The sequence below is a fragment of the Alosa pseudoharengus genome, unplaced genomic scaffold (genome assembly GCF_046254945.1).
Source record: "Alosa pseudoharengus isolate Yale_2024_CS ecotype anadromous, Long Island Sound unplaced genomic scaffold, YU_APseudo_1.1 YU_APseudo_1.1_scf_3, whole genome shotgun sequence".
Lineage (NCBI taxonomy): Eukaryota > Metazoa > Chordata > Actinopteri > Clupeiformes > Clupeidae > Alosa > Alosa pseudoharengus.
The window spans coordinates 14,848,503-14,873,414 of record NW_027468718.1 but is presented as its reverse complement, the minus strand read 5'-3'; the positions used below and the strand labels follow the sequence as shown (position 1 = coordinate 14,873,414).

Genomic DNA, 24,912 nt, shown 5'->3' with positions numbered 1-24,912 from the left:
CCGGTGATAAAACAGCATTGCTAGCAGAGCTGAAACCTCTATCAGGAGCAGATCTGGCCCACAGTCAGATACCGTATGTCCGCTACAGGCGGATCTAAAGGCTTTTATGCGGATCCGGCCCAAAGGAAATTGCTATCTGGGAAGGGTATAGGTAGAGTGAGGGGTAGTGGGAGTATACTCTAAGAAGTGATGTGTTAAAAAAATGACACATTGCTGTGTGTGCTCAGGGACAACACATTTTTGTGTCAATTTCAACACAGCAATTGTGTGGCTGGGTGAAAGACAAATTTCAGCTATTTCAGCTACAATTTTAACTTTTTAACCCACCCAGCCAGCCACACAATTCGGCTTTCTCCACATAACGGTATTGAAATTGACACAAAATGTGTTGTCCCTGAGCACACACAGCAATGTGTCATTTTAACACATCACTTTTTAGAGCAACCATATGCCTATAGGCAATTGTGTTTGTTTGGCCCACTGAACCTGCTTTACCTATAAAAAAAAGTAGAAGTGCTGTTTTACCCGTATTAACTATTTTACGCTTTCCAGCACAACATACAAATATAAAAAATGGAAAGTAACTTGTAAGTTGAGTATTAATAACATATTTTTTTACTTTTACTTAAGTAAGTTTCTCAAAAAGGATTTTCTTCTTTTACTTGAGTACATTTTTACTTTTACTTTAGTGTAGATTTTCTGTAGGCCTATACCCACCACAGGACATCAAACTCATGTGATAGGGCCTATGGTAGCCTATAGGCTATATACGTTCTAAAGAACATGACCAAGCAGTGGTCTAATTTACTACAGTGCCCGTATGACTTCAGCCTAGAATGATAAATAGCCTATAGCCTACATTAGACTACCACGGTGTGGTCGTGGTCTACCTGTCAAGCCTAAACGACCTCACCTAAAACACGGACTGAACCGACCAGCTAGGAGGAAGCACGTCAAAACACACTGGGAGGGGCCAGTGACTAACATAAGCAAACTGTCTAGTGTGCGAGTTTGTCATTTAGGGCCGAAGGCGCATCTGACTCAGGAAGGGGAAGAACTCAAAACGCACACGGAGTTACAGTGGTGAAGTTGCAGGTAGTGTCACTTTATGCCTTCGCTTCCTGTAACCTATGCTACACGTGATAAAGACTACCTGAATCTATTTAATCGATTTAATCTATCAAGTTACTCAAAATACGATACGAATAGTAGTAGACCCATATGGTTTCACTAGTAGCCTAAATGTTATGATTGTAATGGAAGTGTTAGCCTACTATTGTCACCTTTTAGTAATGCAATTTTAATCCGTTTAACAGGTGGGTTAGGTTTACTTGAAAAGAGCATAACTATGTAGTCCCGATTGTAAACATGTTTGATAAGGATATATACTGTAATCGCTGATATGGATTTAATAATAGCCTATTGCCAACAATTGCCAACACACAGCAGAAACTATGCGCATTGTGTATGTCAACGTCTTCCACTAGAATACGTCTGCGTTCTTTGTAGCTGTTTTTATTTTTGAATGTCTTCTTTCCCAAGAGCCTAGAGTAGACTGTCACTACAGTGCAGTCACTTATCTTAGATATTAACATCAAATGTGTTTAATGTTTTTACATGTAGCCTGTTGTTAAAAAGATACATGTAAGAATATCATCAAGCACACCTTATAAAGTCCTATGCTAGTCTGAAATGCACCATTGTTTTCTCTTGTAATTATGTGATTATGTCTAGATGCATATTATGTTTGCCTGGCCTTTCAGAATGAGTCAGTGGAAGCAAATTCAACAGTTAGATATCAAGTTTCTGGAGCAGGTGGATTATTTCTATGATGACACCTTCCCAATGGAGGCTCGGCAGGTGTTGGCCAACTGGATTGAGGGGCAGGACTGGTATGTTGTCTGTCATTACTCCCCATTGAGTATTAAATGCACTTTCTCAACTGGATAAAGCTTTTGCCACATGAATGAAAAACGTGTGACTACTCAACATTTTAAAGTTGTGTAATTGTTAGAGACTGATGGATGCATGAAAGAAATGCATTGTAAATATGGAAAAGTGTGTCTCACAAATGTGACAGTTTTGTGTGACTACTTGTTAATGCTTTTCTTATGATAGCAATATTTTGTTCTTGCAATGACTATTTGTGGTATTGTGTGCAGGTTGTGAAACACATATATCAATGAAATATTACTATCAGTGAGTGGAGTGGTCTGAGATCATATTTGAAATAACTGCTATTTAATAACAGGTACTATTTAATAGCAAGGGTTACATGGAGGAATGGTTGATTTTCAAAGAATAAGTAAACATCAGCCATTGCACTTGTGAGGAGTGAAAACAAAAACATTTCAGAAAAGATTTATAAGCTTATCATAGATCATAGAAATTTTCTTTGAATAAAATAAAAATAAAACAAGTTAATAGGCACAATTTTGGCAGAAATGCTTATATATATATATATATATATATATATATATAGGCTATATACAGTATATATAAAAAATACAGTATCTTCTGTAGTGTACTGTAGAAAGTAGCACATGAAGTAAAAAAAACAGCATTTTGACATCACAAATCTCCTCCAATCTCCAGGGAAACGGCCGCCAACCACGAGTCGATGGCCACTGTGCTGTTTAACAACCTCCTCATCCAGCTTGACCGCCAGTGTTCCCAAGAGCCCAACTTCCTCCTCCGGCACAACCTCAAGAGGATCACACAGCAGCTTCAGGTGAGTACTGTGCACCCATATACATACCTGCACCATATCTCATGAGGTCTTTTCTGAATGGGAGGTGATTCTTTTATTTATCTCAAGTGGGCTTTTAGAGACCTTCAGGAAGGGTGCTGCTGTCATGGGCATGGGTCTATGAAATGCAACTTCCCTTGATAAGGAGTAGTTCTCACTTGCTGATGATTATTTCCGTGTGTAGACTGTATAGTTGTCCCTCAGTATTTCTAGGGAAGTGAAAGATAACACAGGAAAACACGTTTTTGTCTGTGCGCTAGCCCTTAGAATCATAATCTTTTTTTACCGTAGCAGTCAGGGTCAGGAGGGTCATGTGCACTACCATCGTAATTGTTTCATCATCAAAGAGGCCAATGCAGACATAAAGGCTTTACAATATAGTCAATTTTACATCCTTGTTTTACATTCAGTTCAATGTATTTTATTTAATTATGTAGCTGACACTTTATGTTGCTCCCAAGCAATCTATGGTGCTCTACCTGCTCTTAAGGTGAACCCATTACTTTAGGTAAGAGCTACTGGCACTCCATGTCATCACCCACACCCAGGGATAGAGTGACCCCTTATGAAAACAAACTATTGTAATACTATCCGATTCTATAGTGGTTCTATTGTGTATAATACTTCTATGATATGCTGTAATACCCGAATGCAGTCTTATAGTACAACTGTCCCAAAATACTATAAGATAGGCTTTTCAATTTCATTTGAAGCTTTTTTTTTTTAGCTTCAAATTTTAACTGATGTAACAAAAGCATCTGCGAAATATCACAAACATCAACATAAACATGTCTCAAAATACCATAAGATCCCTATAGTTCTTTATCATTAGGGAGGAAGGTGTGCAAGGGTGTGATAATTCTTTATCATTAGGGAGGAAGGTGTGAAGGTGTGAAAGACGCATGAGTTAGTATCTTAAGCTGCCCTTAAGGACGTCTGTTAGGGCACCTCAGTAACCCTGAGGCCAGAGCTTGTCACTGTCATGCTTTTGCTGCATTCGACGTGACTTCCGTGGAAACACACCTCAACAGAGAAAGAGAGAGAGGCTTGCGGTCACAGTCTCCGGTGTTGTTTCAGGGTATAATGTTGTAGGAAAGCGAATATGCCACAGAGTTCAGAACACAAAGGTGCAGCTTGCTTAGCATGACAGCCTTTCGTGTGGTGTGTGTCATGTGTTTAGTTCACGATTTCCTCCTGTAAATGAAAAAGTCATCATCACATAAGCTGCAGTGACATTGTCAAAATAGACATGAACTTTCCACGCCTTCAAGTACACAGGCAAAGAAAACATGTCTAATTTCAAAACCAAGATTTTTTCTTTCCCCCCCTCTTTTTTTTCTCTTCTCGGTTTGTTTTTTATTTCTACTGAGCAAGCATTATGCTGCAGACAGGGAGTAGGTGTATGTCGTTTTTGAGTTAAACAACGTCATGAGTCAAAATCGGACGAGCAGCAAACAACCACAGGGTGTAAAATTCCCTTGTGTGAGTGGGAGCAGGGAATCAGGACTCTGCCTAAAACCATAATCATAAGAAACAGCCCCAAGAAGCAAAACAGCACACACACACACACACACACACACACACACACACACACACACACACACACACACACAAACGCACATACACAAACACGCGTGTGTGTTTGTGTGAGTCATCATGATTATGATCAGGGCTTTTTTGCCTGTGTGTGGTTGCATGTAGGCTGGGGTATTTCTCCCTTGAGAAATTCTGAGGGGGCACTGATAGACAGACAGACAGACAGATGGATGGACAAATGTCAGTGTTTTTGGTTGATAGGTGAAGCTATGGACTTTACACGGGGTATTAAAAGAGAGGGTTGTGATCCTACAAGAGGCCACCTGGATGCGGGTGACGTTTTGCTTTGTAGTGGGAGCTCAAAGATGAATTGATATGAGGAAATATCATGTTTCATTTGGGGGAGTATCCTTTAAAATGTGTGGAATGGAAGTTTGGTTACAACATGTTCTACTTTCACTTTGAGTCAAGGTATTGAGGATACTCAAATACTCAGTCAATATGGTACTTTGAAGTCTTAGTTTACAGGAAACACTTTAGTTTCTCACCATTATGCATATGTTTCTATGTAAATATAATGGTAATGCAGTGTTTATAACATGTATGACACTAACATGGAGTTTTAGTTTCAGTTTCATCCCCTTATCATTTTTTTTTTCTTCTTTTCACTTTTGATGCTGTAAAAAATGGTATATCGCGGTTGAAGCCCAACAACAATAACATTGTAACAGTACACAGTGCACAGTTAGAGCCTCTCTGTGCATCTTGAGTCCCTCTTCCCCCATAACCACACTCACTTCTAGTCAGCCAAACATGGCCACACCTAAAGCTAAGCTCTCTCTGTCCTGTAGATGAAATATAAGACCAACCCAGTCCAAGTGGCTGTGATCATCTCCAGTTGTCTGAGAGAGGAGAGGAGGATCATCTCTTTAGCCAGCATACAGGAACAGGTAAAACAAACAAACAGTGAGAAAATCCACATGTTTCAATGCACATTGGGTCTTCATAAGGGTTTATGGGAACAGGTAAAGGTGTGCCTTGGGTCTCAATGCCAGTGCACTCTAAACTACTCAATCAGATGACCACACTATGGACGAAGGAAAGAAAAAGCTGTGCTATTTCCCTTTTTCTTATATTTGGGCCAACAAGGCACCCAACATCCTACACCCTACATGTGTAAAACAGATTTAATATTGATTTGGCATGTTTACTGCTTTTCATTCTAACTTCAGGCCCTCTTCTGCCTTCTGTTAGTTTTCTTATATTTGGGCCAACAAGGCACCCAACATCAACACACTACATGTGTAAAACAGATTTAATATTGATTTGGCATGTTTACTGCGTTTCATTCTAACTTCAGGCCCTCTTCTGCCTTCTTACTTCAGTCCTTGATGTCATCTCATGGTTGTATTGGTCTTCATTTGACTGTGAAATTTGGCTGTTAGGACGGTGCCATTATTTAGATTTAGCTATGCACCGACTGATTATATGATACAAAATAAACTTTTTTCCTTTCGTTGCACAAAAACAATCATACCTTGGTTTGTGCCTCACCATCATGAAAGGGAAAAAAATAAATAAGCTGTTGTTCAAAAAGGTAATAATATAACGAGTTGGCATTGTAATACAGACAGGTACCATGAAATACTAGATCTAGGATATGGGACGTAAAATATACTATATTTAATTCAATTAATAGTGCTGTTCCAATTACTTACTTACTTACTTACTTACTTACTGTTCCAATTATTAAGTGTAATTTAAAGTTTTGCTTATGCTTTCACTTAAAGTGAAGCACATTATTGGGGCTCTTGTGTTTCTCTTGTGTTGTGTAGTCCTGCACTGCCAATGAAGTAACAAGTTTAGTTAAGTTTAGTCAACAGTTTAGTGCACATCCCACGAATGTCTTCATTTCTCTGCTAATCACTACAGGGGCCTTTGGAAAAGTCCATGCAGAATTCTGAAGCCTTCGAAAGGCAGAAGAACCTGGACAACCGCGTGGCTGTGATTCGGAGTAGCGTTCAGGTAACTGTGATCCACATTTGTGCATGTGAAATTTGTTCAATACACAGCCTCCTTGCACTGGCTCCCAGTTTTTTTTAGGATTCAGTTCAAAGTTGTATTATTTGTTTTTAAGGCACTTAATGGACTGGCCCCAATCTATATCACTGACCTTATACAGCCCTACTCAGTTCAAAGGTCCCTGAGATCCTCAGAGAAAGGGCTTCTGCATGTGCCACGCTCACGGCTCAAACAGAGGGGTGATAGAGCCTTTGCAGTTGCTGCTTCACGTCTGTGGAACCAGCTCCCCCTGGATATTAGATATGCCCCCTCCATTTCTGCCTTCAAATCCAGGCTAAAAACCCATCTTTTAGTCCCTGGCCTTCCTTGTTCCCTTACTCCTGCTCATCCTCTGTATGTCTGTGTTGTGTGCCCTGATATTGAAGGTATCCTTTTATTCATGTTTTATAGAATTATGACTATTGGTCCAATGTGTTTTTTCTTGTATTATTTGTCTTTTTAGTTATCCACTGTGCAGCACTTTGGTCAGTTTATGCTGTGTTTAAATGTGCTTTATAAATTAAATGTACTTACTTACTTTATTAATTTGTCATTCAACCTTTATTTTCATTCCTGGGAGTACAATTTAGGGTAGCCCTCATTTTCAGATGTACACTGTGACCAAACAAACTGCTAACGGGAAATCATATATTTTCATCTTACCTCATCTCAAACAGATGATGGACCAGGCAGTGAAATACCTGGAGGACATGCAAGATGACTTTGATTTCCGCTATAAAACTCTCCAGTCGCGAGGTTGGTAGATGAAATCCCACTTCTCAAATGCTTCATTGTTCTTGGGAGGCATCCTGACAAAGAATTAGTGCCAAATGTGGGTTCACTAGTTCACCCATTGGATTGTTTGATATTGAGCACTGAGAATAAGCAGTATTCCTGGCAGTAGTCCTGGGATACCAACATGGGGATCACGTGCGAGTGATTTCCACTGACACCCGCTATGGGACTATGAGCATAGGACTATCAGTAAAATGGAGGAGAAAGGCGAGGAGATAGAAGGCTTTGCGAAGCTTCCTGGGCTCCTCCAGAAGTTTGTTTAGAAAACATCTTTAACTCTGAGAAAGTTGTAAACCTTCTATTAGAAGAGCTTCATGGCTTCATTCTCCTAGCAAAACAAAGTCAAAACAAAGATTTACAAATTATTAGTTAACAATTGCACAGGTTTGTCACTAAACCATGAACTTGAAATGCCACCCATGACTCTGGCAAAAAGGTTGCTAGGTTATTAGGTTGTTGATATTTGAGCAGAACAGCCAATGGAATTGCAGCCCTCCCTTCCATGCGCCTGGAGCTACATGCTGATTGGCTTGAATTGTTTATGTTTATGGCTCAGTCTGAGTGAGCCACCATGTTTCTTTTTCCTCAACACATGTAGGAACTTTTCTTAATTGCACACACACTGAATGAGCAGCACGAGGTCCGTTAGGAGTCATTCACTAGATTTGACATTCTGGATTCTTGACATCTTGGCCACTTCTGGTGAAAACACATGCATTGGATAACTGCTGGTCAGCTGGTCATTTGTAGCGGCGCTCTCTCAATCCCGCTGTTGTCAACTTAAGACTGTAACGCTTTTGCCGTTCTAGCTCTAGCTCATAAGAATAGTTCAGTAATTCAGTTTTCAATGAACAGCTACAACCACAAGGTTTTGTTTTTATAGACTGTGCTTTACAGCAAGAGGAAATAACGTGGCCGCGATGTCGAGAATTAGAAGTGCAGATGTGTGTATATACACGTTTACATCTTTCACTGATGCAAAGAGATGAAAATGTCCTGTTGATATTTTGTAAACGATAGCTCTATAAGCAAGAATAAACTAGGAATATAGAATTAAGAGTACATTTCATTATAATATATTATACTACAAAACAATATCCAATGCTGTAGCAAAGGTGTAGTAGATAATATGAAAAGTCGTGGTGGTTGGGTAGAGGCTGTGCATGTGTCCGCAGATCCAGTGGAGAGGAACTCACAGTGCATGAAACAGGAAGTGGCCCTGCTCCAGGAGATCCTCAACCGCCTGGACTTCAAACGGAAGGCAAGTGCACCTCTCTCTCTCTCTTTCTCTCTCTCTCTCTATCTCTGTCTGTCTGTCTGTCTCTCTCTCACACGCACACTGTCTCTCTCTATATCTCTGTCTGTCTCTCTCTCTCACACACTGAGGCAGTGATACTTACCTGCTCTGTCTGTCCCTCACTCCCCCCCACCTCTCTCTCTGTCTCTCTCTCTCTCTCTTTCTCTCTCTCTGTCTGTCTCTCTCTCTCTCTTGGTGCTCCATGAGGGCCTCACAACATGTTTCAGTGTTCCTCCTTGTGACCTTACCTATTTATGTCTCACTGGCTAAAAGCCTGGGTCATCTCAGCCAGGGTTAGGCACTTCATTATAAACCAACAAAATGCCCACTTCTCCCCTTTGAGTGAACTCATATGTTTATACTGTATATCACCAGCTAAAGGATGTCTACATTAAGTCCTTACATAAGCTGTTGGACAAAAATCATTCCCAAAAACCCTGTTGATTTTAAGGTCAGTGGTGTCATAATTTGAGATGGTTTTGAGGCTCTACCAAAGATTCTGTAGAGCTGGTCTCTGGTTCTACAGTACCTAGAACCTGGCTGTGTATAATCTTTAGCATCAATGATATTAAAAGGAAATTTTAAAAATAATTGACCCCTAACATTTTTTTAATGGAACATAGATAACATATAAGTGGGTGGAGGAATATGTCAGCACATAATATCTTATCTTTATGTCTGACTCAGCCACAGGATCCTACTTTTAATAACTAACGAGTGGGTTAAATGACAACCCGGCCTTAGAGTATATCTGTTGATCTCTGGGCTATCCTCAGAACTAATGGTCTGTGTATGGCTATCAACACTGAATGAGAGATCACAAGGCCCTCAGAAATGGACTTACTGACTGTCATCACTATAGATACTACTGCTACTCACTGACTTTTATCCTTAATAATAATAATAATAATAATAATAATAATAATAATAATATATATAACAGATAAGGTTGCTAGAATTAGAACTGGGAAGAACTTATCTTTCAAGGATCCCCTGTGCAGGAAATACTGTCCAAGATGGCTGATGTCATCAAGGAAATCAACGACATGATGAGCACACAGCTGAACTTGGAGCTCATGGACTGGAAACGACGGCAGCAGATCACCTGTATTGGAGGTCCGGTTCTCACTGGGATGGACCAGCTACAGAACTGGTACGGCTGGACCTCCACAGTGACTACACACGATGTGACAGTTGTTTGCATTACTCTGACACGCTACACAGGTTGCACGTGTTGGGAACAGAAGTAGCCTACTAATTACATACAGTATGCATATTACTAGATTATTACTATAGTTATAGATCCAATCAGAAGATAAGTCTTCTGTCCCTGCCCAGACGGGAGTCATTACACAGTGTCATTGCAGTGGGCAGTGCAGGGCAATATATCCAATCTGCCTATACTATAGTTTTACTATATCCAATCTGACTATACTATAGTTTTACTATATCCAATCTGATTATACTATAGTTTTACTTTTTACAAAAGGTCTCAGAGTATATTGAATGTGTTTAGATTAAATCAAATAGATTTTGCAATGAAATTGAATTTGATTTGGTTTGGGTAGAAGATGCCCTCATGTAAAATACATGGAGGGTATTTTGGGATATATGATTTGTAGCTGTGAATTATGTTCCTCCATCTCCCAGTTGCCCAGTTTTCTGCCCAGACATTCACTTGTGTATTCTTGTTTGACTGACATCCTACACTAACAATCTTTAAAATAGCTCCTTTAGTCATCTGATGGGCCAAAACTTTATCCTGGCTCCAAAACCGCCAAAGGGAATGTCTCTAGAAGGCAATTAAGTCTGTACAATAAGAATTGCTTACTGAGGCCCTTTAGACAAAACACAAGACACAATGACGAAATGGTTGTCTCACAAAATACATTTCTCTACTCAGTCTAGCTGAAGTTTGTGAATGTTAACCATTCCCACAATGTTAGGACTGTACATTGTAATGTATAGCTTTCTTTGTTCTCTTTTCGTAGGTTCACCCTGACAGCACAGAGCTTGTTTCAGATCAAACGGCAACTGGACAAACTGGGCGAACTCATCCACAAAGTCACCTATGAGAGTGATCCCATCCCCTTACAGAAACCACAGATGGAAGAGCAGGTCAAATTTCTCATCTATCACCTCATCAAAAGGTACAGTGGAACTACTGGACATAAGTGTTATAAACTATGTCAGATTCAACTTTGTTGAATGCCAAAAAAAATGGTTAATAGATTAACAGGTTATATATACAGTATATATCAGGTTAACAAAAGGTAGAAAAATGTACGGTGGATGGTAGCTTTGCAGGATTACATTCAATTAACCTGACCAAACCTAAAGCGGTTTTGGGGGAATGACCATCTGAATGATACAATAACAAATGCACAATATCCCCTCTGTGGTGGTACAGTTGTGCTGATTATACAGACCACAGAACTAGCTGTCTGGCCGCGTTTGTTGGATTTTGCTGCATCATGCCATGTGCTTCACACTGTTTATCCAAGGTTGTTCTCTATGGGTGAAGAGAATTGATTTGATTTCTGTCACCAACCTGGTATTTATCATGTGGTGATGGAAGTACTGCTTACATCAGCTGGGACCACCCCGAGCTATTGAGGTGAAATTAAATCCAAGAATTTCCCCTGTCTGCATTGTTCCCCTTGTGTCTTCGTTCATGGCACACTTAAACGCCCTCACACTCCGAAAGTTGTTTCGGATTGATTCTGGAGGTATTTGCTCTATTTCTTGTCCCACTTTTTGACTGGCAGAAAAGCACCACTATTTCACCAGACTGGCACAGCAAGGTTATGTCATCAAACATGAAAAAATTCAGAACCCGGGCGCGTCTATTTTTAGACGCCCACCTTTCAAATTGACCCAGTTGGTTTTTACTGGCATTGAATCGGTGTTTAGCAGAAAGAGAAAGGTGCAAGGGTGGAGCCCTCTCTCTGGTGCCTCGCTTCTGATGGGGGAAAAAAGAAAGTGTGAACAACCTTTGTATGTTCTTGGTGAGAGAGACGGTACAGGCCTTTGTTCACATTAAAGCTGTGAGCTTATTTTTTGAGCTTCTCAACCAGTGCGCATGCCAAAAATGCAGAGTAACAGCATTTGTCAAAAATGGTGGACTTCAAAGGTTACCTACTGGTTATCTAGGTTACTTACCTACCAAAATACCTAGAGAGAGAGAAGCATGGCAAAATGTGGCACTGGTAGAATAGTCAACCTGTGTGATGTTTTTTTTGTTGTTTTTTTTTTTGACCAAGCAATGATGCTCTTGTCCGTCTTGTCTGTAGTTCCTTCGTAGTGGAAAAGCAACCGTGTATGCCCACACACCCACAGAAACCACTTATCATCAAAACACAAGTGCAGTTCACCACCAAGGTCAGGTACGCAATGGACCTCTTTATGTCTCACACCATGCAACATCAATTGAAATAGAACAACTCTCTCTTTCCACATCAGTTATGTGGGACTAATTTTCCAAGCACTACAGTTGGTGGTGGTTAATATTTTCCTTTGTTTGACGCCTGTGGCGTAGGTTACTGGTGAAACTGCCAGAGGTGGACTACCAGCTAAAAGTGAAGACAACATTTGACAAGTGAGTGCCTCTGCCTTTCCTTAAAATTTATCTGGTTGCGTGAATTGGCGCTTACCTATCGCCATCAGACCAGTTTTTGCCCACAGTATTGCACACGCTCACACACACCACACATCACATGAAAATGTAACCTCACACACCCGTTAATGAACCAGTAGAGCCTGCACGGTAACATGTAGTAAAAACACACACACACACACACACACACACACACACACACACACACCACACATCACATGAAAATGTAACGTCACACACCTGTAGTAGTAACACATGTGAGAACGGATATACCACAAGATTTTGTAGATGGTGATTCTGTTGTTTTTGTTTAATGTTGTGTGTGCAGGGATCCGCCACCAGGCAAAGTGTGAGTATCACTGACTTCCTGTTTTCTTCTAGACCAGTTTCACTTAGCAGGTCACACAGGGGCACCATAACACATAGCACTCAGCAGCACTTACATAACACAGTCATATTAGCTGTAAACATCTGTAAATGCTATTTATCTAATTAGCCTAAACAGTTGTTCTGTGAATATGTATGAAAATGTGAATAGGTGAATGCTTAAGTGTTAAATGCTATTCTAATACTGCAACTGTAGCTTTAGAGTTTAAATGTAAAAATACTTAAATGTTAATATCTTAAAAGTTATTCTGTTGCCGTAAGTCACTTTGGATAAACACGTCTGCCAAATGAACACATGCAAATGAATATGTTCATATAGCACAACTAGTGGTTAGTCTTGTGTGTTATTTTGTACTTTTCTTTCCATTTCAGGAATAGGCAGTTTTTTATCCTGACCCAAAACACAAAGGTGATGGACGTGGAGGAGTCCTCCAATGGCTGCCTCTCAGTGGAGTTCAGACACCTGGTAATCTGCCTTTAATAAACACTATGTTTACACAGCATACATGTATATCCCTTAATGTACGGTGTAGTAACTGCATGTGAACATAAATGTGCCATTAAAAGGGAGATATTTTTTAAAAATGACTTTGATCACTTCTGTCAATGCAGCAACTGAAGGAAAAGAAGTTTAGTGGCACAAAGGGAAATGAGGTAAGACATTCACTTTATTTTTTTTGTCACAGTTTGGTTTGACATGAGTAAAACTGAACATTAGTTCAGATCATGTATGGATGGACTGTACATGGCTATGTTAATTTCTTAGGTATGTTTATCTATATGTTTTTGTCAGTTAATCTTCCAGCTATTCATGTGTTCACTCCTACTTCTAATTCTGCTCTTCTCTTTTCAACTTTCACCCCGACTACACGTAAACACTAAACAGTAGAGGGCGACATTGCACAGTTTGCCAAAATAAAACCACATTCACTGATTGTTTAAGGAGATACAGTAAGCAACCTGTTTACCCCGCTGGTGGCTTTTAGGATGGCCTCACAAAAACACAGGGACAGATACATGATAACTATTGGGATATCCATCACAATGGACATTCTTTTCCATATCCACATAATGTAAATATGTCCAGGCAAAATGTCCCAGGAAAGAAATGTTTTTTAATTTTATTGTTCAGTCCCCAGCCACTTGAATGCTCACTGTTTATGTGTATGTGTTTCTCATTCTCTTGTGTGTGTGTGTGTGTGTGTGTGTGTGTGTGTGTGTGTGTGTGTGTGTGTGTGTGTGTGTGTGTGTGTGTGTGCATGTGTGTGTGCGTATGCGTGTGTGTCTGTGTGTGTGCGTGTGTATTCTACAGGGCCCCCTTACTGTGACTGAGGAGCTTCACTCTCTCAGCTTTGAAGCCCAGTTCTGTCTGCAGGGAATGACCATCGACCTGGCGGTCAGTCCCCTCACTCTCTCACACCCATAGACTGTATATATAGAACAGTTCTAGTCTATGCTCACACCTCCTCCTAGAGGTGGGGCTCTCACTCTCTTTTTACTTTCGATCTTAAGGTCTTCAGTATTACAACCACTCTTACTACCAACTACAAGCCACAACATGTACTAAGCTATTGACACCTTAACATTCAGCTAAGTTGTATTTTCTGCTGATATGGATGCCATTGTATGAAGTAATGTCTCTACGTCACCATGGCTACAGTATGTTCACATTAGATTAGATTAGATTCAAGCAGAGTACAGGTACAGAGTCAATGAAATGCAGTTGACATCCAACCAGAAGTGCAAAGAAGCATTAAGTACCAAGTGCAGGTAGAGTATGGTATTCTGTGCAGTTGTGTAGACAGTACAGATTAAAAATGTACAGTGTATAGTTGGATAAATACAGGTTTTCCAGATGACATGTCTACAGAGATAAGTAGAGTTAAGTATGTATAGTATATGAGTATTAATAGACATCATTACCAGGCCAAATCTGATTTTTTCAGTTGATATGATACATATCTTATTTGGTCATAACAGTGTGAACAGCTCAAGTCATATGGAATCTGACTTTTTTTATTCTGATTTGGGCCACTTCCATATGTGTTCCTAAATGAGATACAGGTCTTTTTGCAATGCGACCTCAATCTGAATGGTCATACTGCAACTCATGTGACATGTGACAATAAACAATTTGCAAAATATGCCAATGAAGTCAATGAAGTCAAGTTTATTTATATAGCGCATTTCATAAACAGAAGTCATTCAATGTGCTTTACATAAACAAAAGCAAACAGTAATAGCAAATAAAAGCATAGAAGGGCAATAGTCAAAGAGTAGTGTAGCTGTCATGCATCTGTATGCTGAAACATACTGTACATATGCATGCATGACAGTTCACGTTTTGTAACGCTATATAGACTGGATCTCTATGAACGTGTAACATTTTATAGAGACTAGATCTAGTCTAGAACTCAAACTAAGCTCCTTTTCTTCTTTCTCCCTCTCTGTCCCTCTCTTCCTCATCCGTCCTCTCTCTCTGTCCCTCTCTCCCTCATCCTCTCTCTCTGTCCCTCTCTCCCTCATCCTTTCTCTCTGTCCCTCTCTCCCTCATCCTTTCTCTCTCTCTGTCCCTCTCTCCCTCATCCTCTCTCTCTCTCTGTCCCTCTCTCCCTCATCCTTTCTCTCTCTGTCCCTCTCCCTCATCCTCTCTCTCTCTCTGTCCCTCTCTCCCTCATCCTCTCTCCCTCTGTCCCTCTCTCCCTCATCCTCCCTCTTTGTCCCTCTCTTCCTCATCCTCCCTCTCTCCCTCATCCTCTCTCTCTCTCAGTCCCTCTCTCCCTCATCCTCCCTCTCTGTCCCTCTCTTCCTCATCCTCTTTCTCTGTCCCTCTCTCCCTCATCCGTCCTCTCTCTCCTCAGACGTGCTCCCTGCCTCTGGTGGTGATCTCCAACGTGAGCCAGCTCCCTGCTGGCTGGGCCTCGGTCATGTGGTATAACCTGCTGACTGATGAGCCGGAGGTAATAATCATACTTGCACGTGCACTTCAAAAACCTTGTGCACTTAGCACACAATACAGTTGATGGCCAAACTGTAAGCATACACACACACACACACACATTAACAGCACACAATTTTCAGATTCCAAACCAAGTCATACATATCAATTACACTGCATGTGCATCGTTTACAGCTCTCACTCACTCACACACACACACATACACATACACATACACACACACACACACACACACCACATTACAAATGCATTGTTGACTGCTGTGCTCTCTCTCTCTCTCTCTTTCTCCTTTAAACACACATACACACACACACAGGGGAACCATGGGTAATTATAAATTGATAGGCATCGCCATTAGACCAGAAAGTTGAGACACATACACACACACATCTCATAAACTCTTTCTCACAGCCTTTTCTCACCTCGATCTCTCTCATTCACACACACACACACACACACACACACACACTATTCTCACCTCTCTCTCACCTCTCTTGTCCTGTGTTCCGTCAGAACCTGAGTTTCTTCAGTAGCCCTCCCAGGGGCACATGGAGCCAGCTCTCCGAGGTGCTCAGCTGGCAGTTCTCGTCCTTCGCCGGACGTGGCCTCAACAAGGAGCAGCTGAGCATGCTGGGAGAAAAACTCCTGGGTGAGTCGGACCGCTGCACCACGTAACGTCACTCTACTGCAACGCATCTGTTTTTGTGCGCTAACTAAACATTACTTTGTGTACTTATTTAGTGTACTTTGTGTACATGTGTACTTGCTAATGAAGGATGATTTGTTTCACATGTTGGTTCTTAACCCCCAATAGTGGTTTACTAACACCAGTAAGGAATTGATTTAGGTCAGGTTCCTTTGAAGTCTTTCTGTGTTTTTTTTTTTTAGTTGCATGAATCTGTTCAATTACAGTTTTACACCAGCCAACAAAATAAGACATAATTTGAGTTATAAATGATTAACATAAACTATTGAGATGCTGACCAAATGACGGCAACATTTATGTTCTTTATCACTGGTGCCCTCATGGCTTAGTAAAACACCACAGGACAATGTGTTTTTTTTCCATGCTGATTACATGTCAGGCAGACTCTCGTCTCGGGTTTCATGTTTGGGCATGCCGATAGCGCGTGGGATATTCCCAACAATCGGAAGCATCATCTGGGAAAACAAATATGTGGTGCTGACAGACATGAAGTGGTGTGCGCAGTCTCGCTGTGTCACGCTGCAGATTATTAAGAACAATTAAATGTGTCTAACGTGAGAAATGTGAATTTTGCATGTGGGCTATTCCATGCAAAGGTCATCCTTACCATGGAAAAAAAATAGTTGTACACACACAAATAGAACTGTTGTTAAAATGTTCATTTAGGTCTATATTTTATTGTTTGTAACTGACCTGATTGAATCTGATGGAGAATTACACTCTTTTTACATCATAAATATGGTGTGCAATACAGAAACAACATTTTTCACATGTGTAGCGAAGGGAGAGAGCAGTGACCCCACGTCTTAAACCCGGGTCTCCAGGGCATTAACCCTGCAGCTTGACCGCAACGCCAATGAGCCAGGCCCGTTGGTATCGCAGTCAGAGCGCATACTCAACTGTAGTGACGGTACTCCGTTACAACATGGCAATATTATACATATTTAGAAAGGGGATAAATGGACTCAAGGTTCCAACAAATTGTTAGCATTTAACAAATTCCAGATTGACAAGGGAATGGTAGAGCAATATCTATGCTCAGCTTGCCTAAGACACAGCTCCTTACATTTGTAAGGCTCTTGTTTATAAGTCATCAAGTTCCATGGCCATGTCATATTCATAACGTTTGATAGGAAAAGTTTGGTTACACTTTACTTGACAGTATCGACATAAGAGTGACATGACACTGTCAGGAACGTGTCATAAACAAGTCATAAACGTTTATGACCTAACGTTTCTCTCATGAAGTGTCATTCGATTTTTGTGTCATGTGTTCATGACAGTATCATATCACTCTTATGTCAATACTGTCAAGTAAAGTGTTACCAAAAGTTTATGCTACACATACAGTCCAAAGTGTCTGCTACACATGCTACACATACATGTCCAAAGTGTCTGTGCAAAGCTGATTTATATCAATGTAAAGTATGATGAACAAATTGTGCCATTTGCTTACATTTAAAATCTTTAATGGTGCGTTATGGATGTGACGTTAATGTGAATTTACAAGGCTAGACACTTTATTATACCTCAAAGCCGATAAATGTCTGTTCTGTTGGCATGCCAGTTTCAACACATTTGACCTTAGGGCTGTATTTTGGGTCACCAGCGCATGGCGTAAAGTTCGTTATTCACCGGCGCGAAGTTGAATTCGTTATTTTGCACGATTATTTTTTAAGCATTGCGCCCAGTGGTGTGGCAATTAACAACCTAGGGTGGGACCTGGCGCATTGTCTAAAAATCGCTATCATACACCACCTAAACCTGGTCAGAAGTCAATGGCGAGTTGTTCATATGCTATTTTAAGAGCGAATGTCAACAGTCATATTGGCAGGTGCAAGCACCATCCTTCTATCATTCATGAACGCACACCAGCGCACGTCCATGCAAAGCATTACAAATTGCACGATTACAATGGTAAACATAATTAGAATAAAGATATTACGAAATACTGTACATCTCATGATGAGTAGTTATTCACCATAATTTGCAAATTGGTAATGACGGTTAAAAGTGATTAGGGGAGAGGCGAGAGACACGTATGGAGCACAGCTGAAGACGCACTGTCACGAGATATAAGCAACTCCTCTGAAGGATAAATGTTGTTTTATTCAGTCATTTGAGCAACATTAGGGTAAGTGTTGCTTTTTCCAGCCTATGTTTTCGATGGTAACCCATTGTCAGTCAATAGTGAAAGTAACTGCATATAACTGTCTTGTCGTTGACTGACTCCTTGGTGAAGTTAGTTTCACTTTGCCAATGAGTTCAAATAATAGACGAGTGCAAATGCGTGAAGGCTATGCTAGGTTTTAGTAAAGCATGGTTTAAGAATGACTATTCCATACGGTCTCGCAAGCAGCCTCCTTCAAATGCGCCGTTGAATGCCAAAATACCGATGCATTTATTTGACATATCGCGCATTGCGCCGTTAAAGGGAATGACAGATGTCATTGTCATTGGTTTAAAATGATGTTACGCCCCAAACACACCCATATGACTGATTAAAAGACCTAGGAACACCTTGTTACGCCATGCGCTCCACTTTTGAGAACGAAACCCCTCCCAATGTGAACTGGACATCCTACTAAATTTGAATAGACTTTTGACGAGTGACGATGCACTTTAGAATGTCATGATAGGGCCCATAGTGTTTACAATTGACATTTCAGAGATTATTAGGCTGATCAAAACCACAGGAAGGCCTAAGCATTAGCAAAACAAAACATAATGTTAAAATACTTCTAGTGATTGACATTTTTCACTTCTAGTGATTGAGCCTATTTTTGAGTGGCCTAATAGCGAAAATTTGAGTGACAAATTGTCATACTGTTGTTATAACCTCCACCATCATCAAACATGAGAGAGACTGGCACTCTTGCACTCTATTTGTGTGGTCCAGGTACTGTTGCATAAAAAATGGTTGTCATTCACAAGACTACTTTTACTTTTATACTTTAAGTACATTTCCAAGCCTGTACTTTGTTACTTTTACTTGAGTAAAGAACTTAAATCAGTACTTCTACTTTTACCAGAGTATTTTTTAACACAAGTATTTGTACTTCTACTTGAGTACGGGAAGTGAGTACTTTTGCCATCTCTGCCACAGAGTAACATAAGTAACGCCAGCGATAAGCTAGATGTACCGCATAGTGGTACAAAATATGACCGCCGCTCAGTCCTACACATTCTCTTCGCAAAACTAAATCTCGCTTGTCAATTTGTCTCCATCTCGATGAGTGTATGCATGTGTAAGTTTGCTTTTGTGTATAAGAGTGTGTTTGTGTGTGTGTGTAAGGGTGCTAATGGTGTGTGTGTGTTCATGTGTGTGTGTGTGTGTGTGTGTGTGTGTGTGTGTGTGCACGTGTGCATGTGCACATCCATGACGGCAGTTTTTCCTACATAATGAATTACGAAAATGACAGTTTCAAAAACACACTTTTTGTGTTCATTCAAGTCTCCCACATGCATACATATATCATGGTTTCTGCAGTTTCCTTCAGAATTCACAGAGTTTGTAGAAAACCTGTAATCTCTCATAAAACTTCCACAACGCTGATAAAATGCCTTGTATTTTTATTATGGATAATAATAATTATGATGAAGTCATCATAATTCAAAAGTAAAATGCAGGTTTTACAGAGCTATTTAAAATGGTTGGTTGGATGGTTAGTTATGGTTTCCCAACATCGTTCTCACAACATTCTGTGATGTCAGGCCTTCAGTGTAAAGGAGTGTTTCTGCTTGCACCTGCAGGCCAGCAACCAGCACACAATGACTGTCAGGTGTCCTGGTCCAAGTTCTGCAAGGTGAGCTCTCCACTACACCGTGAAGTGACCCTCCAGATACAACACAAATTGCTACAAATAAGCATCATTGCACATAAAACAAGTAAACTTGTACATTTGTTTTGATAAGACATATTATAATAAGATAGGCTGTCCATTAAATTGTCAAAATGATCTTGCTGAGAAAACGTAAGTCTCTTTATACTAAAAACAATACCAACTAGATTTTTGATCTTCATAGAATGTGGATGATTTCAGTTGTATGTTAGACTTTCAATTCTCATCTGAACATAATAACATTTTGATGAGCATAAGATTTTCTTGTCCCTGTTGTGAGGCTAAAGATAAATTATTATCACCCATGATCCTGGTAAGGGGGAGAGGGTATTGTAATTGGTTCTGTGGCATTGAGGGTATTTTAAATGTCCGTAAGTCTGTGTTGGTAATAGTGTTTTCTTATACAGGAAAATATTCCTGGGAAGCCGTTTAGCTTCTGGATTTGGTTGGATTCTATTCTAGACCTCATTAAGAAGCACTTGCTTCCTGTATGGATTGATGGGTGAGGCCCACGCACAAATTACATGCATCTGTAAACACACACACATACATGCACGTATGCACACACTCCCACACACACACGCACACACTCCCACACACACACACGCACACACACGCACGCACACACATACACACACACACACGCACGCACACACTCCCACACACAATCTCCAATCTTCCAATCTCCACTTGCACGCACACACTCCCACACACACACACCCACACCTAGTGCTGATAGAGAATACTGCTTATTCTTCTGACTTTGCTTTCTGCTTTGTTTACTTCTTGAATGTACACTGATACACTAGAAGCGTCGTTCATCACGCTCCAATCAACGTCATACCTGTATCTGTTGCAAACACACTTTCGTAGTTTTTGCTGTGCAAAATAAATATTTTCTGCCCCAATATTTTCTGGCTTTGATTACCACAGCAACATAATGGGCTTTGTGAGCAAGGAGACGGAGCGCGCCCTTCTGAGGGAGAAAGATTCCGGAACTTTCTTGCTGCGCTTCAGTGAGAGCCACCTGGGCGGGATCACCTTCACCTGGGTGGAACAGGCCGACAACGGTGAGCGAGTGCTGAGTCTCCAGGAAGCACGAGACACTGCTCAGTGGCTAAAATCAGGAAGCGGATAAAAACTTAACCATGGTAACAAGAACATTGTGGTAATAGCAGAGAGGGTTGAAATGGAGTAATCAAGGAGCTTTGGGTGGGAAATGCTGCGTTCTGCAACCCTGGAAACAACACAACAAACAACACGTCTGTTACGTCATTTGGGTACATTTGCAAGTACAGTCTGGCACTACGAATGTGGATGGCACACACTACCAGATCAGTCTGTCACCTACAGTAGACAATCAGTCTGCCACGTAGACATTGTTGCAGAAAACTGTGAAATGACATACACACATAGCACGTAATGGCACCGACACGAGTGCGCTGACACTTTCTGTCACCTGCCCATACAGTACACACCATTTGAACGTGATAAGCATGGGATAAACAATGGATTTTATTGAGCGATTTTTTTTTGTGTGTCCACAACAAGGCAGCGGTGTGCTGGGTTATATTGAGAACAATGGAATCTAAGTAACTGAATTGTGAAAGCGGAGTGTGCTGCACTTATTTCGGCGTCTATGTGCCGGAGCCTTAAGGGGATATCCAGTACCAGTAGAAAAATCAGTTTCAGCCTTACTGGAAAGTTCAGTGAATGTAGCCTACAGCCTCTAGCAGTTCAGTATGTGAACTCAGCAACACATTGGTGTGTGAACATAAAACAGCTTTGCATATGGCTCTGGTTATAGCTCAGTCTTTTGTCTCAGCAACTCAACACTATGTTTGCTAATACAATTCCTGTCATTTGGCATGGAAAGGCATGGAATGTCGTTTAGCTGACAAAAAAGCAATTGTTCTGTGATGCTGGTGTTTGGGTTGGAATGTAGCCTGAATTATATATTATATGAGTGTCTGTAACTCACGCATGTTACAGCTCCTCAGAAAAGAGAGCTAGGAGGAGCCTGCTGGAGGGGAATCCCGAGCAGGCCGGTGCCCCACATTCCAGCGGCTCACGCCATACTCACGCCATACTCAGGCCATACTCACGCCATACTCACGCCATACTCAGGCCATACTTACCAGCGCGGCTGCTGTGGTTCTGTACAGACCAAACACTGTTGCCTTATTTGTAGAGTTTTTTTTTTATTTTTTAATTTTATTTTTTACATTTTGCAACGGTTGTTGTCATGGGGTATTCATTAACCAGATCCCACTTCCACAGGGGAGGCCAAGTTCATCTCAGTGGAACCCTACACAAAGAACCGACTCTCTGCTCTTCCATTTCCTGACATCATCCGGGACTACAAGGTTATTGCGGATGGCATTGTGCCGGAAAACCCTCTCAAGTTCCTGTATCCCGATATTCCCAAAGACGAGGCATTTGGGAAGTATTATAACAGTCAGCAGAGCAAAGGCAAGATTCACAGTGAGCGACTTTGGCAGAAACCATTTCTTATTTTCAGACATTTAATTTTACACCTGTTTAATTATTTACAGACTAAATTCATTTCCTGACAATTGTCAACACAGTTACTGTATCTCCTACTTAGAGATGTTGTTCTCTTTGTAGGTATTGATCCTTGGTGTTATCCAGCCATTAAACAGGTTTCATTGTTCCTCTTCCAACAGTTTTTCCATACTTTCCCATGTCTCTGATTCCAATCTCCACTCTAACCTCAATGTAAGTACACATGGTTTCATTTATCTGAGAGAGAGAATGAGAGAGAGAGAGAGAAGTGGGTGATGACTCAAGATTTCAAAGTAAAACATACACTATACCACTTCAGTTGAACACCAAACATCAGCAGATATTGTGGTATAGACTATCGAAGACTATAGACTAATAGAGGGAGTATATACTGTTTGTAGTGATTTATCCCAGAATAACTCATTTTTCAATACATTGTCAGTCACTCTAATTCATTATAATCCTCGTACTGTATGTTATTGTTCACACTCTAACTTCTCCTTGTATTTGTGTCCTTCATTTGTCCAACGGTTTATTGATGTGTACAGAACCCATGCAACGACACCAACATGTTCCTCCCCAGAGCCACCCATGAGTCCTGGCATGTTCGATGCCCTCAGCCAGACCCTGAGCCCGTTTGAGATGGCTGCTGTAAGTTCTTCATCCTCAAACCCTCAGCTTCCTACTGTATGATATGGAGGCTCGAGGATAAAGGTTCATGTTCTAGCTGGGCCTGTAGAAAAATTTGAGACATATTCTTATGTTAAGGGGCTACATAACTAAAACTGGATTGAATTGATATTGATTTTCTGACTTATCAGGTTATGTTAGTTAAATCATCTTTGAAATTTAATTATACCCAAAAATCTCTTCTAGATTATTCTTGCTGGAACCAAGGATCAATTCCTCTATTTTAGTCAGTACTTTTGAATTTAAAACAGATGCTTACCCTGACAAATTACAGAGGCAAATTCTTGTTTCACTCAGATCTGGTACTGGCAGACATTCAAGTCTTACTGGGTTTTAAAATAGACCATGTGAGAGTAGTTCAGCACTTCTGTGCTTGTTCTTCCTAAAAGCCCCTTTCTCACTGTCTGGTAACAATTAATTACTTTTTCCATTCAACCATGAGGTTAGATTCCTCATCTTGTGTGGGTATTTCAAATATATGTTTCTTAAAAGATCTTTAACCCTGGCCAAATATTTGTGTCCACAAGGGAACTTGCAAAAGCCACAACTTTGCCATAACTAACACGTTTCAGACATGGTTTTTAATATTTTACCAACTCTTGATTTTGTTTCAGATCAGTTCACCATAGTCCTGACAAAGAGAAAGTTCTGAGAAATGTTCTGTTGAGATCTCTGCTACAACTGCACATTCTGATGGATGGACTGGAGGCTTGCATGACATGTTTCTCTTTTCTCGTTCCCTTGCGGAAGGCCTTGTTTGTAACGTGATATGCCCAATATGTCAAAATGTGATCATTTAGTTTAAATGGCTTTGAATGTGACTGTGGAAAGTGGAATGTGGCATGTGAGTTAAGATTGATTTGCAATTCAAAAAGGAAGAAAAACAACAAAGAAAGAAGAACAATGTCACATTGAGCTTGACAATCATCGGGGTGCTTAAAAGAGCCTTACAATCAAAAATAATTTACTATTCTTTAGACAAACAAATCTGGCATTGCTGGAAAAAGCCACGATGAACCCAATATATATATACAGTATGTGTCCATCCTTTTCTCCAGGATTCTGTAACCAGTTACATAATACTCTTGGTGACATTTTGTTTTATCATTTAATATTTACAATGGCTGTGTTGACGTTCTCATTATGTTGACCTGGGTGCTTTAAAGGTTGTCTGTTTATACAAAAGTGTTTATTTTTAAACTATAAACTATAATAAAACTATTAAAAACAATATGCCTCAAACACCAATATTTGCCATGGATATTCAACTGTCAATTGCAGGCAAAGCAACAATCCATATTTGCATAAGGTTGCTGGTCAGGTTACTTCTTTACCCATATGTTGGTTGGTAATGAATAAGTATTTTATTTAGTTATTAATTTATTTATTTTTACCATCACTTTGGCACCCCATGGTGCTGCGCCTCTATGCACCCTCATAGCGCATACCCACTTTGTGCACCACTGACTTTTAGTGAGCTTCTAGTGACAAACCTAATTTGCATATGACATTGCTACAAATTTGCTGAAACATTGCCTAAAAAAAGTTTAGGCCTACCGCAACAGTTTGCCAAACATTTCTGTTATCTTTACCTATAAGAAACACATCATTCTGAAAATATCTTAATTTCACTCACACTAATCTATCTTAAATAATAGTATAAATTATAGCATTTAATATGGTTGAAAGTAATTTAATTTGGAAACAGACAGTGTAACTTAAACATGAATGTGTAGGTAAAACTAAAT

The 24,912-nt window shown here is 40.3% G+C and overlaps 1 protein-coding gene across 4 annotated transcripts; it reads left to right on the top strand.

Moving 5' to 3' along the window:
- The first annotated feature begins 1,005 nt into the window (after positions 1-1,005).
- stat4 (signal transducer and activator of transcription 4) lies at positions 1,006-24,395 on the top strand. Of its 4 annotated transcripts, none has more exons than XM_076263287.1 (24): positions 1,006-1,095; positions 1,764-1,892; positions 2,596-2,731; positions 5,137-5,235; positions 6,218-6,310; positions 7,024-7,102; positions 8,317-8,402; positions 9,440-9,591; positions 10,430-10,588; positions 11,732-11,824; positions 11,977-12,036; positions 12,383-12,403; positions 12,814-12,907; positions 13,054-13,095; positions 13,754-13,837; positions 15,303-15,401; positions 15,914-16,049; positions 19,860-19,912; positions 20,356-20,450; positions 20,882-21,018; positions 22,229-22,420; positions 22,636-22,687; positions 23,023-23,125; positions 23,779-24,395. In XM_076263287.1, exons 2-24 carry the CDS (start codon positions 1,765-1,767, stop codon positions 23,791-23,793), a joined length of 2,208 nt encoding a protein of 735 aa, XP_076119402.1. In that variant the 5' UTR covers positions 1,006-1,095; position 1,764; the 3' UTR covers positions 23,794-24,395. The 4 variants fall into 4 exon arrangements, with proteins under 4 accessions (XP_076119402.1, XP_076119401.1, XP_076119400.1 ...); XM_076263286.1 differs by having other exon boundaries at positions 22,229-22,432; XM_076263285.1 differs by having other exon boundaries at positions 8,296-8,402.
- Positions 24,396-24,912: the final 517 nt, after the last annotated feature.